At 45.1% G+C, this 12,860-nt stretch overlaps 1 protein-coding gene across 4 annotated transcripts in view; it reads left to right on the forward strand.

Moving 5' to 3' along the window:
* Positions 1–12,860, forward strand: part of focad (focadhesin) — a 136,894-nt gene that overhangs the window by 91,824 nt on the left and 32,210 nt on the right. For all 4 annotated transcript variants that reach the window (XM_061710461.1, XM_061710460.1, XM_061710462.1 and 1 more), the window contains 6 exons: positions 964–1,005; positions 1,118–1,226; positions 1,844–1,960; positions 8,881–9,119; positions 9,198–9,284; positions 10,161–10,308. In XM_061710461.1, the coding sequence (XP_061566445.1) occupies positions 964–1,005; positions 1,118–1,226; positions 1,844–1,960; positions 8,881–9,119; positions 9,198–9,284; positions 10,161–10,308 (742 nt within the window). The remainder of the gene's footprint in view (positions 1–963; positions 1,006–1,117; positions 1,227–1,843; positions 1,961–8,880; positions 9,120–9,197; positions 9,285–10,160; positions 10,309–12,860) is intronic.

The following is a 12,860-nucleotide window of genomic DNA, read 5'->3' on the forward strand; positions in this document are numbered from 1 at the left end:
GCCTCGTGCAGGAGCAGCACCGTTTCTGGGCTCGGCTGCGTCTGGGACAGACCGTCACACAGCGGGAAGTCCTGACACTTGAAACACGCCCTGTAGATGTGGCTGAGCAGGAAGACGGTCCAGGTACTGGACTGCAATGGGACGTTGGAGGATTCTGAAACACGGAAGAAAAGGTCAACAAAAGCCACTGATCCTCAGGTCTCAGATGAAAAGCAGTTTTTTTCATCCTTGTAGCCTTGTTTTCATTTTGTCCATTTCATTTTTCATTTTATTCTTTATTTCATTCATTAAAAGAAAAACAAAACCATTCAATATAATTACTACAAATCTCTTTCCTTGAATGAAAGGGAACAGAAAGAAGACTAAGCTTATTTTATCTATCCCCTTTTCCTAAGAAATGAAATTTCAATTAATGTAATAATAAAAAAAAATAACAAATTGAAAGAATTTAAAAAAAACAAACACTTTCCAATAAATGTAATTAAAAAAAAAAAGAACAACAAAAATCAAACAAAAAAACAAAACTACAACAAAGTTATAAAATAACACAAAATAGCTAGTCGTCAAACACAGATTTTTCTTTTAAAGGTAATGTAAATGTAATTCTTTTAAATGTAATGTTTGATTTGCATTTTTTGGCTTCTGTATCCAGATGTTCCATAAACTGATACCTTTTACAGAAACACAACGTTCCATTATTTTTGTCCTGAAATTTGTTTTTTTAAAGATCTCTGTTCCTTGTAAGTGATACTTCTTTTCTCTTTTTTCAAATTTTTTCTGTATATTGATTGGCAAAATCTTCTCATGAGCTTTCCACATAATTAGCAGAATTCTGTGGTTCCACTAATTCAAGAAATTAAAATAGACTGAGTATATATTTTGCAAACATTTCCCCATACTTTAATGCAATAGGTCAGATATGGCACAATCAAACCCCTCTCCCTTTTCTATGGTCCATTTCAGGACCAGAGACCAGCTGACTGACGTCATCAAAGCTGCTACTAAGTAAGTCCGCTGCTTCTGGAGACTCCATGGAACACGCAGCAGCATGTTCCATGGAGCCTTATCTTGACCCTGGCCGGTTCTGTGTGGTTCTGCCGGTTCTGTGTCTCCTCAGGGACAGTCCTGTCGTCCAGGGAAACTCCATCCTGGCTCTGAGCGGCCTGGCCGCTGTACTCGCCAAGTATGAGAGCAACCTGCCTGCTGACAGCGACGGGAGCCTCGGGGTAGGATTCCCATACTACTGTCACCACGTTTCCAGCATCAATAACCCTTTTCTAACCGGAATATTAGCAATAACCCGGTTACACGGCCATGTAAACACCAATAACCCCTTTGAATAACCAGAATTTGCTCATATTCCGGTTTCTTTTCTTTTCCCAAGCAATCTTTTGAGTCCAGGAAGTTCTTATAAACATGGCCAAACGAACGCCAGACCAGATCAAGCTCCGCTGGAAGACGCTGAAAAAGGCGAACTACAGGGTCTAAACAAAACGACTTCTACTGGGCTGTTGATTATCCTCCGTGCTGCTGTTATTGTTGTTTTGGATTTGGATACAGGAAGAAGAAGCAGAAATGACGGGAATTGCGTCATGACGTTCTCCGTGCGTCGCTGGTTTGATCCAGATTTCCCAAATGATTAATTACCATGTAAACAGGGATAACCCTGTTAGCTCACGCATGGAAACAGATTATTCCCAATGTTTCAGTAACCGGAATATTGACCTTAACCCGAATTTTGACTGCATGGAAACGTAGTGATTGAGAGCTTAGACTGAAGGTCTGGCTCTATAGAGCTTCAGTCAGGACCGCTGACTCCAGCCCTTATGCTTCATCCCTGCAGGCCGGACCAGAGTTCGTCCCCACAGCCAGCTGGTTGGCCATGGTGCTGGACACCCTGCTCAGCATCATCAGCAGCAGCTACAAGGCCCGGGGACAAGTGTTCCCCTGGTTCCTGCACGTACGTTTGGGTTTGGTGCCTGGGTGTGTATGAGTGCGTTTCCTCCACCAGCCCTAGTGACAGTCTCCCTAGAAAACCAACAAAAAAACTACAGATTTTGTCAAAGGGGCCTGAAATCATCAGCAGAGGGACACGAAAGAGCAGGGAGGAGGAGACAAGGCAGTGATGGCTGCATACATGTATCTTTAAATGCTCATACACACATACAGTAAGGCAAAACAGTATTTAGTCAGACACCAGTTGTGCAAGTTCTCCCACTTAAAAAGATGAGAGGCCTGTAGTTTTCATCACAGGTATATTTCAACCATGAGAGACAAAATGAAAAAAAAAACATCCAGAAAATCACATTTTTAAAGAATGCATTTGCAAATTATAGTGGAAAATAATACAGGTAACAAGTGGAGGACAGAGGAGCCTCTTAAAGAAGAAGTTACAGGTCTGTGAAAGACAGACATCTTGCTTGTTTGTCGGTGACCAAATATTTATTTTACAGAGGAATTTACCAATTAATTCAGTAAAAATCCTACAATGTGATTTCCTGGATTCTTTCCCTCCATTCTGTCTGTCATAGTTGAAGTTACCTATGATGAAAATTACAGGCCTCTCATCTTTTTAAGTGGGAGAACTTGCACAATTGGTGGCTGACTAAATACTTTTTTGTCCCACTGTATGTACATATGATTAAAAAAAAAAGCCAACAATGACAACCGGTCATAAAAATAATGACAGTAATGATTTTAGTGGTAATTCTAGTTATTATCACCATTGGTTACGGCCACCAGCATCCCCGTCACACCAGACGTCTCAGATCCCCCTCTGGGGCTCAGGACCAGCCCAGGAAACGCTTACCATAGTTAATTTAGACTTGTGCTGACATCTTTCATGGGTTACATTTATTTAGATGGCATTTCTTTTCTACATAACCCTGTCGTTTCTGACATGCGTCATTTTCAAATCAAAATCCAAATTTGCATTTGAAAACATAAGAACCATATGACTGAGTATTAGGGCCAAATTAAGACAAAAAAAATTGAAATTACGAGAATAAAGTCATAATAATATGAGAATAAAGTTGTAAAATTACGAGAATAAAGTTGTAAAATTACGAGAATAAAGTCATATTAAGAATAAAGTCGTAATATTATAAGAATAAAGTGGTAATTTATGAGAACTCATAAATTACTCAACAGGAAGAGCATCTTCTCCCTGTGTTAAAATGAGGAATATTGAGCATCTTGAGCACCTACACCATGGTCACAGACACAGCACTGAAGTGGTTCACCTCCTACCTGACCAACCGCTACTACCATGTCTCCCTGGGAGGTGCCAGGTCTGACGACACTGTGGTGACATGTGGTGTGCCACAGGGGTCAGTGTTGGGCCCCATCCTGTTTTTGATATATCTGCTCCCAATTGGCTACATCATCAAACAACACAAAATCAACTTCCACTGTTACGCTGATGACACTCAGGTCTTTATCAAAACCCATCCAAATCCCTCTAAAACAGTCTCCTCCCTCAACACCTGCCTGGAGGACATCCGCTCCTGGATGAATAACAACTTCCTCCAACTCAACAGCAGCAAGACGGAGGCCATCATGATCGGTACCTCCCACCAACTCGCCAATGCTAGCACTGCTGCACTCTCCCTCCACGGTCAGCCCATCTCCCTCTCCCCTGTTGTTACCAACCTTGGAGTTAAGCTTGACTCTTCCCTATCATTCCAACCTCACATAAAAAACATCTGCAAGACCTCCTACTTCCACCTTAAAAATATAGCCCGACTGAAGCCATCCCTCACCAAAGATGACTTAAAAAAACTGGTAAACGCCTTCATCTTTTCGCGCATTGACTATGGCAATGCACTTCTCTCCAGTCTACCTGCAAAATCCATCCACTGCCTCCAACTGGTTCAGAACAGCGCTGCAAGATTGCTAAACCGGTACCAGAAAGTCAGCACACATAACTCCTGTTCTGGCCGAACTCCACTGGCTCCCGGTCCACTACAGGATCGAGTTCAAGGTCCTTCTGACCTTCAAGGCTCCCGGTCCACTACAGGATCCAGTTCAAGGTCGTCCTCCTGACCTTCAAGGCCATCCATCAAAAAAGCCCCAGCTACCTAAGTGATCTAATCACTGTCCATAAACCGGCACGCACCCTTCGCTCCAGCCACGCCACTCTCCTTCTTGTCCCCTCTCCACGGCTCGTGAAGATGGGACACCGTTCCTTCTCTGCCTGTGGAACTCTCTACCTGACGACCTCAGGAATGCACCTTCTGTGGAGTCCTTTAAAACGGGCCTTAAAACACTCTTCTACAAGCAGGCTTTCCCCTGAACTCTTCCCATGACCCCTTTTATTCAAATATTTTTTTATTAGGGCCCGAGCACCTTCAGTGCGAAGGCCCTATTGTACCGTATTGACCCGAATATAAGACGACCCTGATTATAAGACGACCCCCCTCTTTTCAAGACTTATCTTCAGAAAAAGACTCTTTCATAACCAAATATTGTTTTTTTTAAAGAAACAATTTTTTATTGAAATTATTAGAAAATCATTGAAATAATAATTATTGACTCTTTCTTTTTTTGGCTATAAATACAACCATTTTTTCAAAACCTTTAAAACAAGTTATACTGTATGTTAAATGCAATTCCTAAGTGTAAACAAACAACTCACTTAGCATTTTGAAACAGCTGTGCAAGTAAACAATACTAAATTTAACAGTATTAAAATAAAGACCACTACAATAAAAAAAACAGATTTAATGTAGAATGGTATTGCAACAGTCCAAGTAGAATGCAAACTGTCCCAACTTGGCTCATGAGATATCAGTCTATGAGTGTTTTACTCACAGATGTCCTCTGCCTCGCTGTGCTCACTGTCACTCCCGGTCCCACTGTCATGCTGCGGTCCCACTGTCTCCTCCCACAGAACGTCATCCTCGCTGCCATCCAATGCATTGGATATGCAGCATTTTTTAAATCCCCTGATGATGCTCTCAGGTGAAACTGCATCCCATGCCTGGAGGATCCATTCGCAAAGCCGACGTACAGCAGGCTTTTGAATTTTACCAGACGGTGTGAGTGCGTGATCACTGGACAGGAGCCACTCTGTGTACCTCTTGCGCAGATTATCCTTAAATGGCTTGTTAACCACCACATCCAACACCTGTAGTTGGCTTGTCATCCCCCCTGGTATGATGACTAGGTCGCCGTTCATCTTCCTCACCTGAGTTTTGACAGCATCAGTCAGGTGTCCGCGGAAGGCATCCAAGACCAGCATGTTTCTCTTTTTTTCTGAGAGCCCCGCGCCGTGCTCCCCACACCACTTTTAACCAGTCCACCACAAGTTCCGTTTCCATCCAGCCCTTTTCCTGGGCACGCACGACAATGCCAGCAGGCATCGCTTCTTTCGGCACAGTTTTGCGTTTTAAAATCACATAAGGGCAGCTTTGTCCCGTCTGCCAGGCACGCAAGCATGACAGTGACGCGACTCTTTTCATTTCCCGTTGTCTTCACAATAATAGACTTCTCACCTTTTGTGTGCACGATCACAGGTGTGGGCATGTCAAAAAACACGGGGGTTTCGTCGGCATTGCCAATCTGATCCAGGGGGTAGGAGTGTTTTTTCCTTAGGCCAATCACATAGCGCTGAAAAGACAGCAGCTTCTCACCAAAGTCTGAGGGCAGGTGCTGCGCAAGGCTGGTTCTGCGCCGTAATGCCAGGCCGTTACGGCGCATCATCCTTCTACACCAGCCGATGCTGGCTTTAAACTCCGTGGTGGGAATGTTTAGCTGTTTGGCAATTTCCAAAGCCTTCATCTGGATGATGGCTCTGGTAATGGGCATGCCTTCGTTACGTTTTTCAAAAACAAACTCACACACTCTCTGGTCAATCTGGTGGAAGCGGCCGCTTTGAGGACCACGATAAGCCTTTCTTTGGCTGTTAGCATTTTTCAGACGGTCTTTTACAGCACGCCATCTTCGGACATTACACTCAGTTACCCCATATTTCTTGGCTGCCTGACAGTTGTTTGACATCTCTGCTGCATTGACTACCATTATTTTAAAATTAGCGTCATAACTCCGCCTCAGCTGTCTGCTAACCTGACCGGCGGTATGTCGTACACGCACAAAAATCGGTACACTCCTGTATCATGGCGCAACTGAAAGAAAAGTCTCTTGGCGTCATGCCCGAAACCGAACAGGAAGTCAGCCATTTTGAATTAGTTGTGTCATTTTGGCAAAATTTATGCCATTCCTTCGAAAGTTAATTCAGCCCGAACCGTAACGTGCACCCAAGTGTGTTATACATCAAAATGTGCGTCTCCATCCTGCGACTACACGCATTACTTTTCTCTTTCAAAAGCGTTACCGTGGCGACGCTAGACGCCAAAAAGCGCGGCCACCCTTCATCTGGTTGGTTCAGACAGAAAAAACTTTGCGCCTCAAGCCCCATAATACGGTTTGACGTACATGAACGAAAATTGGTACACTCCTGTATCATGTCGCAACTAAAAGAAAAGTCTCTTGGCGCCATGGCCGAAACCGAACAGGAAGTCGGCCATTTTGAACATTCTGAATTAATTGCGTAATTTTGGAGCAATATATGCCATTCCTTCGAGAGTTAATTCAGCCCGAACCGTATCGTGAACCCAGATGTGTTATACATCAAAATGTGCGTCTCCATCCTGCGACTACACACATTACTTTTCTGTTTCAAAAGTGTTACCGTGGCGACGCTAGATGCCAACAAGCGGACCCCCCCTTCATCTGATTGGTCCATATTTGATAGTTCCCCAAAAGGCACCAAATTTGGCATGCAAGCCAGGCCTGGCGATAAATTTGATCTTTCATGGTTTGCATTAATGGGCGTGGCAAAATGGCTCAACAGCGCCCCCCGGAAAACTTTGTGCCTCAAGCCCCACAATACGGTTTGACGTACATGCACGAAAATCGCTACACACCTGTATCATGTCACAACTAAAAGAAAAGTCTCTTGGCGCCATGGCCGAAACCGAACAGGAAGTGGGCCATTTTGAATAAATTGTGTCATTTTGGCGAAATTTATGCCATTCCTTCGGCAGTTAATTCAGCCCGAACCGTAACGTGCACCCAGGTGTGTTATACATCAAAATGTGCGTCTACATCCTGCGACAACACGCATTACTTTTCTCTTTCAAAAGGCGCGCCCCCCCTTCATGTGACTGGTCCATATTTGATAGTTCTCCAAAAGTCACCAAATTTTGCATGCAAGCCAGACTTGGCGATAAATTTGATATTTCATGGTTTGCATTAATGGGCGTGGCCTAACGGCTCAACAGCGCCCCCTAGAATACTTTTATCTGCCATAACTTTTGAATGGTTTGACATAGGAAGTCGTGGGTGGTGTCATGGGACTCTGTAATGAGTCCTTAAGCTTCGTTGGTTTTAATTAGCCCCGCCCCTTCTTCTGATTGGTTGTCCCGATTTTCTGCTATAACTTTGGAATGGTTTGACAGAGAGTCGTGGGTGGTGTCATCAGATTCTTTATGGAGTCCTTGACCTTCATTGGCCAGAATTAGCCCCGCCTCTTCTTCTGATTGGTTGTCAGTTTTTTCTGCTATAACTTTTTAATGGTTTGACATAGGAAGTCGTGGGTGGTGTCATGGGACTTTGTACTGAGTTCTTAAGCTTCGTTGGCCTTAATTAGCCCCGCCCCTTCTTCTGATTGGTTGTCCCGATTTTCTGCTATAACTTTGGAATGGTTTGACATAGGGAGTCGTGGGTGGGGTCATCAGATTCTTTATGGAGTCCTTGACCTTCATTGGCCTGAATTAGCCCCGCCCCTTCTTCTGATTGGTTGTCCCTTTTTTCTGCTATAACTTTTGAATGGTTTGACATAGGAAGTCGTGGGTGGTGTCTTTTCTGATATGCTTATGGGGGGCGGTGGCCGTGAGTGCGAGGGCCCGTTCATCGCTGCTTGCAGCTTTAATTATTATTATTATTATTGTGAAGTTATGTTTTGGTATCGATTTCACAAATAAGGAAATACTTAATCTTTTGGCACATCAGCATGGAATTATTATCAGTATAAGGACATTAAAACGATTGTGCAAACGACTGCATCTATTTGGAAGAAGGAACAACAGACTTGGAAGAAATTGCGTCTTTTGTGGAAGAGGAAAATCTTTCTGATCATCATTGTTTCCTGAGAAACAACAAAACTTCTTTGAATGTCAGCAGATGTAACCACCGCTAGCCCTGCAGTCACCACTACTATACTATACTGTACTGTACTTTACTGTACTTTACTGTACTATACTGTACTATACTATAGTATACTATACTATACCTGACAGCTCTTCTTCCACAAAAGACGTATGTGCTCAAATTTATTCTCATAAATAATGACTTTAGTCTCATAATATTACGACTTTATTCTCGTAATATTACGACTTTATTCTCGCAACATTATGACTTCGGGTTCGAATCCCACTCTGTCCCAGTTTGCTGTCGTAGTGTCCTTGGGCAAGACACCTTACCCACCTTGCCCCGTGTGAATGTGTTTGAATTTGTATGAATGTTTGGTGGTGGTCAGAGGGGCCGTTTGGCGCGATATGGCAGCCACGCTTCCGTCAGTCTCCCCAGGGCAGCTGTGGCTACAAACGTAGCTACCACCACCAGTGAGGATGTGTATGAATGAGTAATGATCTCTGTAAAGCTTTGGGTGCCTAGAAGGAGCTATATAAATCCAAGTCATTATTATTATTATTATTATTATTATTATTATTATTATTATTATTATAAACAACAGGTATAAAGAAATCTACTAATGTCGAATCATCCAGACAGTCCTGACAGCAGGTAGTGGTGAGTTCTGACTGGTTCTGACTGGTTGTGACTGGTTGTGACTGGTTGTGACTGGTTCCTCCCCCTCAGCGCTCCTACTCTGGCGAGAACACGGCCAGCGCCATCGCTCGCTCCTGCGCCAGCCTGGCCCTGTCCCTCCTGGTTCCGGTTCTGGTGGTGTGGCAGAGGGATGCTCTGGTCCAGGTCCTCTCGGCGCTCCGGGCCGGCCTGCCGGGTTCCCCCAGCGCAGACGACTCTCAGACGGTCCAGTTCCACTCGGGCCTGGCCCTGGGAATGGTGCTGTCCAGCCTGCAGCACCAGCGCCTCAGGTAGGACGGAGGGAACCAGGAACCCGCTCCCTCAGACCCGCCCAGGCTCATCCCTCACTCTCCTCCTCTGCTGTTCAGTGACATCTCTGCTCAGGACTCGGACCTCCTCTCCAGCTCTTTAGGGGCTTTGGAAAGTTGCTCCTTCGACCCACACCTGGAGTACAAGTCAGTGCTGGTTTCATCCACCTTTTAGGTTCAGGACCGATATGAAAACCAAGTCTCATATTTTCATTGTATCCAGTACTCGAGTTGTAAAACAAAATCAGGGGGGATGGTGGATTTTATCATATGGGGACAGATAATTTGTGCTGATTACAAATAATATAATATATTACAAATAATAGCACTGACCGAAACACCTGCAGCAATACTGCAGGAATGACATAGCAGCAGTTAAATGCAGCCTTCTGTAAGCTTTAAATATCCACTGGGCTTACATCAAATACATCAAAACACAACAATAAAAAACTGAACTTCTCAGCTTATCAATATGACTCTGTCCTTCACAGGATAAGTAAAATGGATCACTGCAAAAACTTCTTAACAAGTTTTAACAAGAATATTTGTCTTATTTCTCGTTAAAATGTCTTATTTTAGTAAAAAAAATCCCATTACACTTAAAACAAGACTCATCACTGGAAAAAACAACAATTTTCACCTGTTTCAAGTAGATTTTCACTTGAAATAAGTAGAAAAATCTGCCAGTGGAACAAGATTTTTTTGCTTGTAATGAGAAGATAAATCTTGTCCCAATAATGTCAAATAAGTTATTTTTCTGGTGTTATTTTTCTGGTGATGACTCTAAATGTTGAAATAGCAGTAAAACCACATTCATTGATGAAATGGCATAAGGGATGGAAAGGAGCGATGGCAGTTTTACAGGGGGGATGATTTGGACCGTTTTTATTTCAGGGGGGGGATGCCATCCCCCCTCATCCCCCCTCAACTCCAGTACTGGTTGTATCAATTATTTTGTGTTTGTGTTCATGCTGATCCTCAACAGATGATTTTATTTATTTTTTTGTTCTTGACTTTCCTCAGCACTGGCTGCGTGTTGGGTCTGGGTCTGGTGCTCTCAGCTCTCTGCAGCAGTGGACAGATGGAGCAACATCTCCACGTCAGCCGAACCCTGGACAAGCTGCTGAGCAGCCTGCAGGACAGCAGCGGGCAGGGACGCATGCTGCAGGAGGTGCAGCAACCCACACCCCGCTCTCACCCCGCTCTCACCACGCTCTCACCCCGCTCTCGCCACGCTCTCGCCACGCTCTCGCCACGCTCTCGCCACGCTCTCGCCACGCTCTCGCCACGCTCTCGCCCCTCTCTCGCCCCTCTCTCGCCCCTCTCTCGCCCCTCTCTCGCCCCTCTCTCGCCCCGCTCTCGCCCCCCTCTCGCCCCTCTCTCGCCCCTCTCTCGCCCCGCTCTCGCCCCGCTCTCGCCCCGCTCTCGCCCCGCTCTCGCCCCGCTCTCGCCCCGCTCTCGCCCCGCTCTCGCCACGCTCTCGCCACGCTCTCGCCACGCTCTCGCCACGCTCTCACCCGTCTCTCACCCGTCTCTCACCCGTCTACACTCAACTACACAGCAGCTGCAGGTCAGCCCGTAGCCCGGCCCGTAGCCCTGCCCGTAGCCCTGCCCGTAGCCCGGCAGCACATGCTCACTTCACAACCATGGTCTCATGAAAGGGGTTGGTCTCCCACCCGTAGCGATCTTCACTGGTACCGAGCGTACCGGACCCCTGCAGTGGACAGAGACGGGGTTTCTGTGATGCAGGAACCTTTAAGGGAACCCTGGCTATTAAGACATGTAGGTCTTAAAAGATAAATGTTGGTATCAATTATAACAATATGATATAAAAAAACCCTTTTTGATGTCTTCGTTTTTATAAAATTTGAAAATATAATTTAACTCGTAGGTCGCCATTGTTGTTTACACCGCAATGCATTCTGGGTAGTGACGTCAGACGGTGGCACCTGCTAGCCCCCGTCCACTGTTTTGACACCCAGAAACAGATGAAAACACAGCTAAACAGGTGACGGCGCAACAGAAACACAGCATAAAGCATGAACTATAAAAACACCATAAAACTCAGATAGACTGACAGACCACACGTTTCAACTAGCAGATAGCCGATGCTACAATAAAAACCCCAGCCAGATCTGGCGTCATTAAATTAAATAAAGATGTTCTTGCCTATTTGACGCGAAGTCTGCGCCTCCCGTTTCGTCAAAGTCCCGGGCCAGTCCCCTCAGCCTCTGGTCGGTCATCAAACGGTGGACCCAGCACCGAGGCCGGTTTTAGGGGGGCGGCAGGGGTGGGCTATGCCCACCCAAACGTGCATCCTGCCCACCGGCGTCTCCATCCCAGCAAGAGCAGAGAGCGGATGGCAGTGCGCTTCAGGCTCTAGAGCCACGGCTACGCCGTCTACGGCGTAGGCTACGCCGTTGATGCCGTAGCCTAATGCACTGGTAAGATGCGCACGACTTTGATAATTTTTGCAGATCTCCCGTGCATCACAGCACTCGAAAACTTTGATCCAGTTTGCCTGAACCGAGATGTCTTATGGGCTCCCTCGTCAGCCTCCACGGCCGGGAGAGTGCTGCTCATCTATGTTTTAGATACCTGTCCCAGTTAAACTAACGCGGCTTATCTTCCCAGAGCCACCGTTCTACGTCATCGCCCCCAGAATGCATTGCACAGGTAGAACATGGCGCCTCCCGCAGGTCAAAATATGTGATAAACATTGTAGATTTTTAAAGCAATTAGATTATTTTATGTGTTTCTAACAACATATTTTAGTATAAGAGAACAATTGTGGCTAATTAGGGACTACAAGTCTTAATAACCAGGGTTCCTTTTTAGGAAGCAGCACGGCTGCACAACTCCTCAACTACAGCAGTCGTGTTCCGCTCAAACCTTTCTGGTGTTCTGTTGACACTAATCCCCTCCCACATCAGGGGCTTGTTTCTCTGAGCAGGCTTGTGTTGTTTCCCCCCTGGAAATAAAAGCTGGATCCAGAAGTATCAGCATGACTGGCCAGGCTGTCAGCCTGCTTTAGTTTAAAAACCCTTCACTTTGAGCTTGTGGGGTGTTTGTGCTGTCAGGAATGATGGACATCTGACATGTATGTCCCTATCTGAGCGTGGAGAAGATGTCTCACCTCGTTCATTTAGTTTCGTCCTTATGTCAGTGTTTTCAAACTGCTCATGTCATGCAAAGTAGAGTAGATCTCCTTGCTCTCTCATCATCATCCGTTAGAGCTCAGTAACTACGCCCCAAAGTCCAGAGGAGCCAATCAAATCAGTCCATCCTTAAGATAAAGATAGCAGCTATTTCATTGCCACCATTTAATTGGCTGTCATCATCAATTAAAGACCATGCATCCTTCCAGATGTGGCTCGGGTCCATCAGGCCGTGTTTGCTCTCTACTTCATCCACCAATCCACTACTTTTGTCCGGGCACTTGAAAATGTTGTTCTTTATGTGACAGGAAATGTTATGTTTGTCACATGGACCAAAGAAAGCAGGGCATGTTAACCCACCTAAGACCTGGCGTACATGCGTCACACCTTTTGTTGAGTATATCGTGTGTGTGTGTGTGTGTGTGTGTGTGTGTGTATGTGTGTGTATATATATATATATATATATATATATATATATATATATATATATATATATATATATATATGTGTGTGTATATGTATATATATATATTCATTCCTTAACAGGGACCCAGGGACATAAAGA

This window comes from Cololabis saira, chromosome 20 (assembly GCF_033807715.1).
Source record: "Cololabis saira isolate AMF1-May2022 chromosome 20, fColSai1.1, whole genome shotgun sequence".
In the NCBI taxonomy this organism is placed as follows: domain Eukaryota; kingdom Metazoa; phylum Chordata; class Actinopteri; order Beloniformes; family Belonidae; genus Cololabis; species Cololabis saira.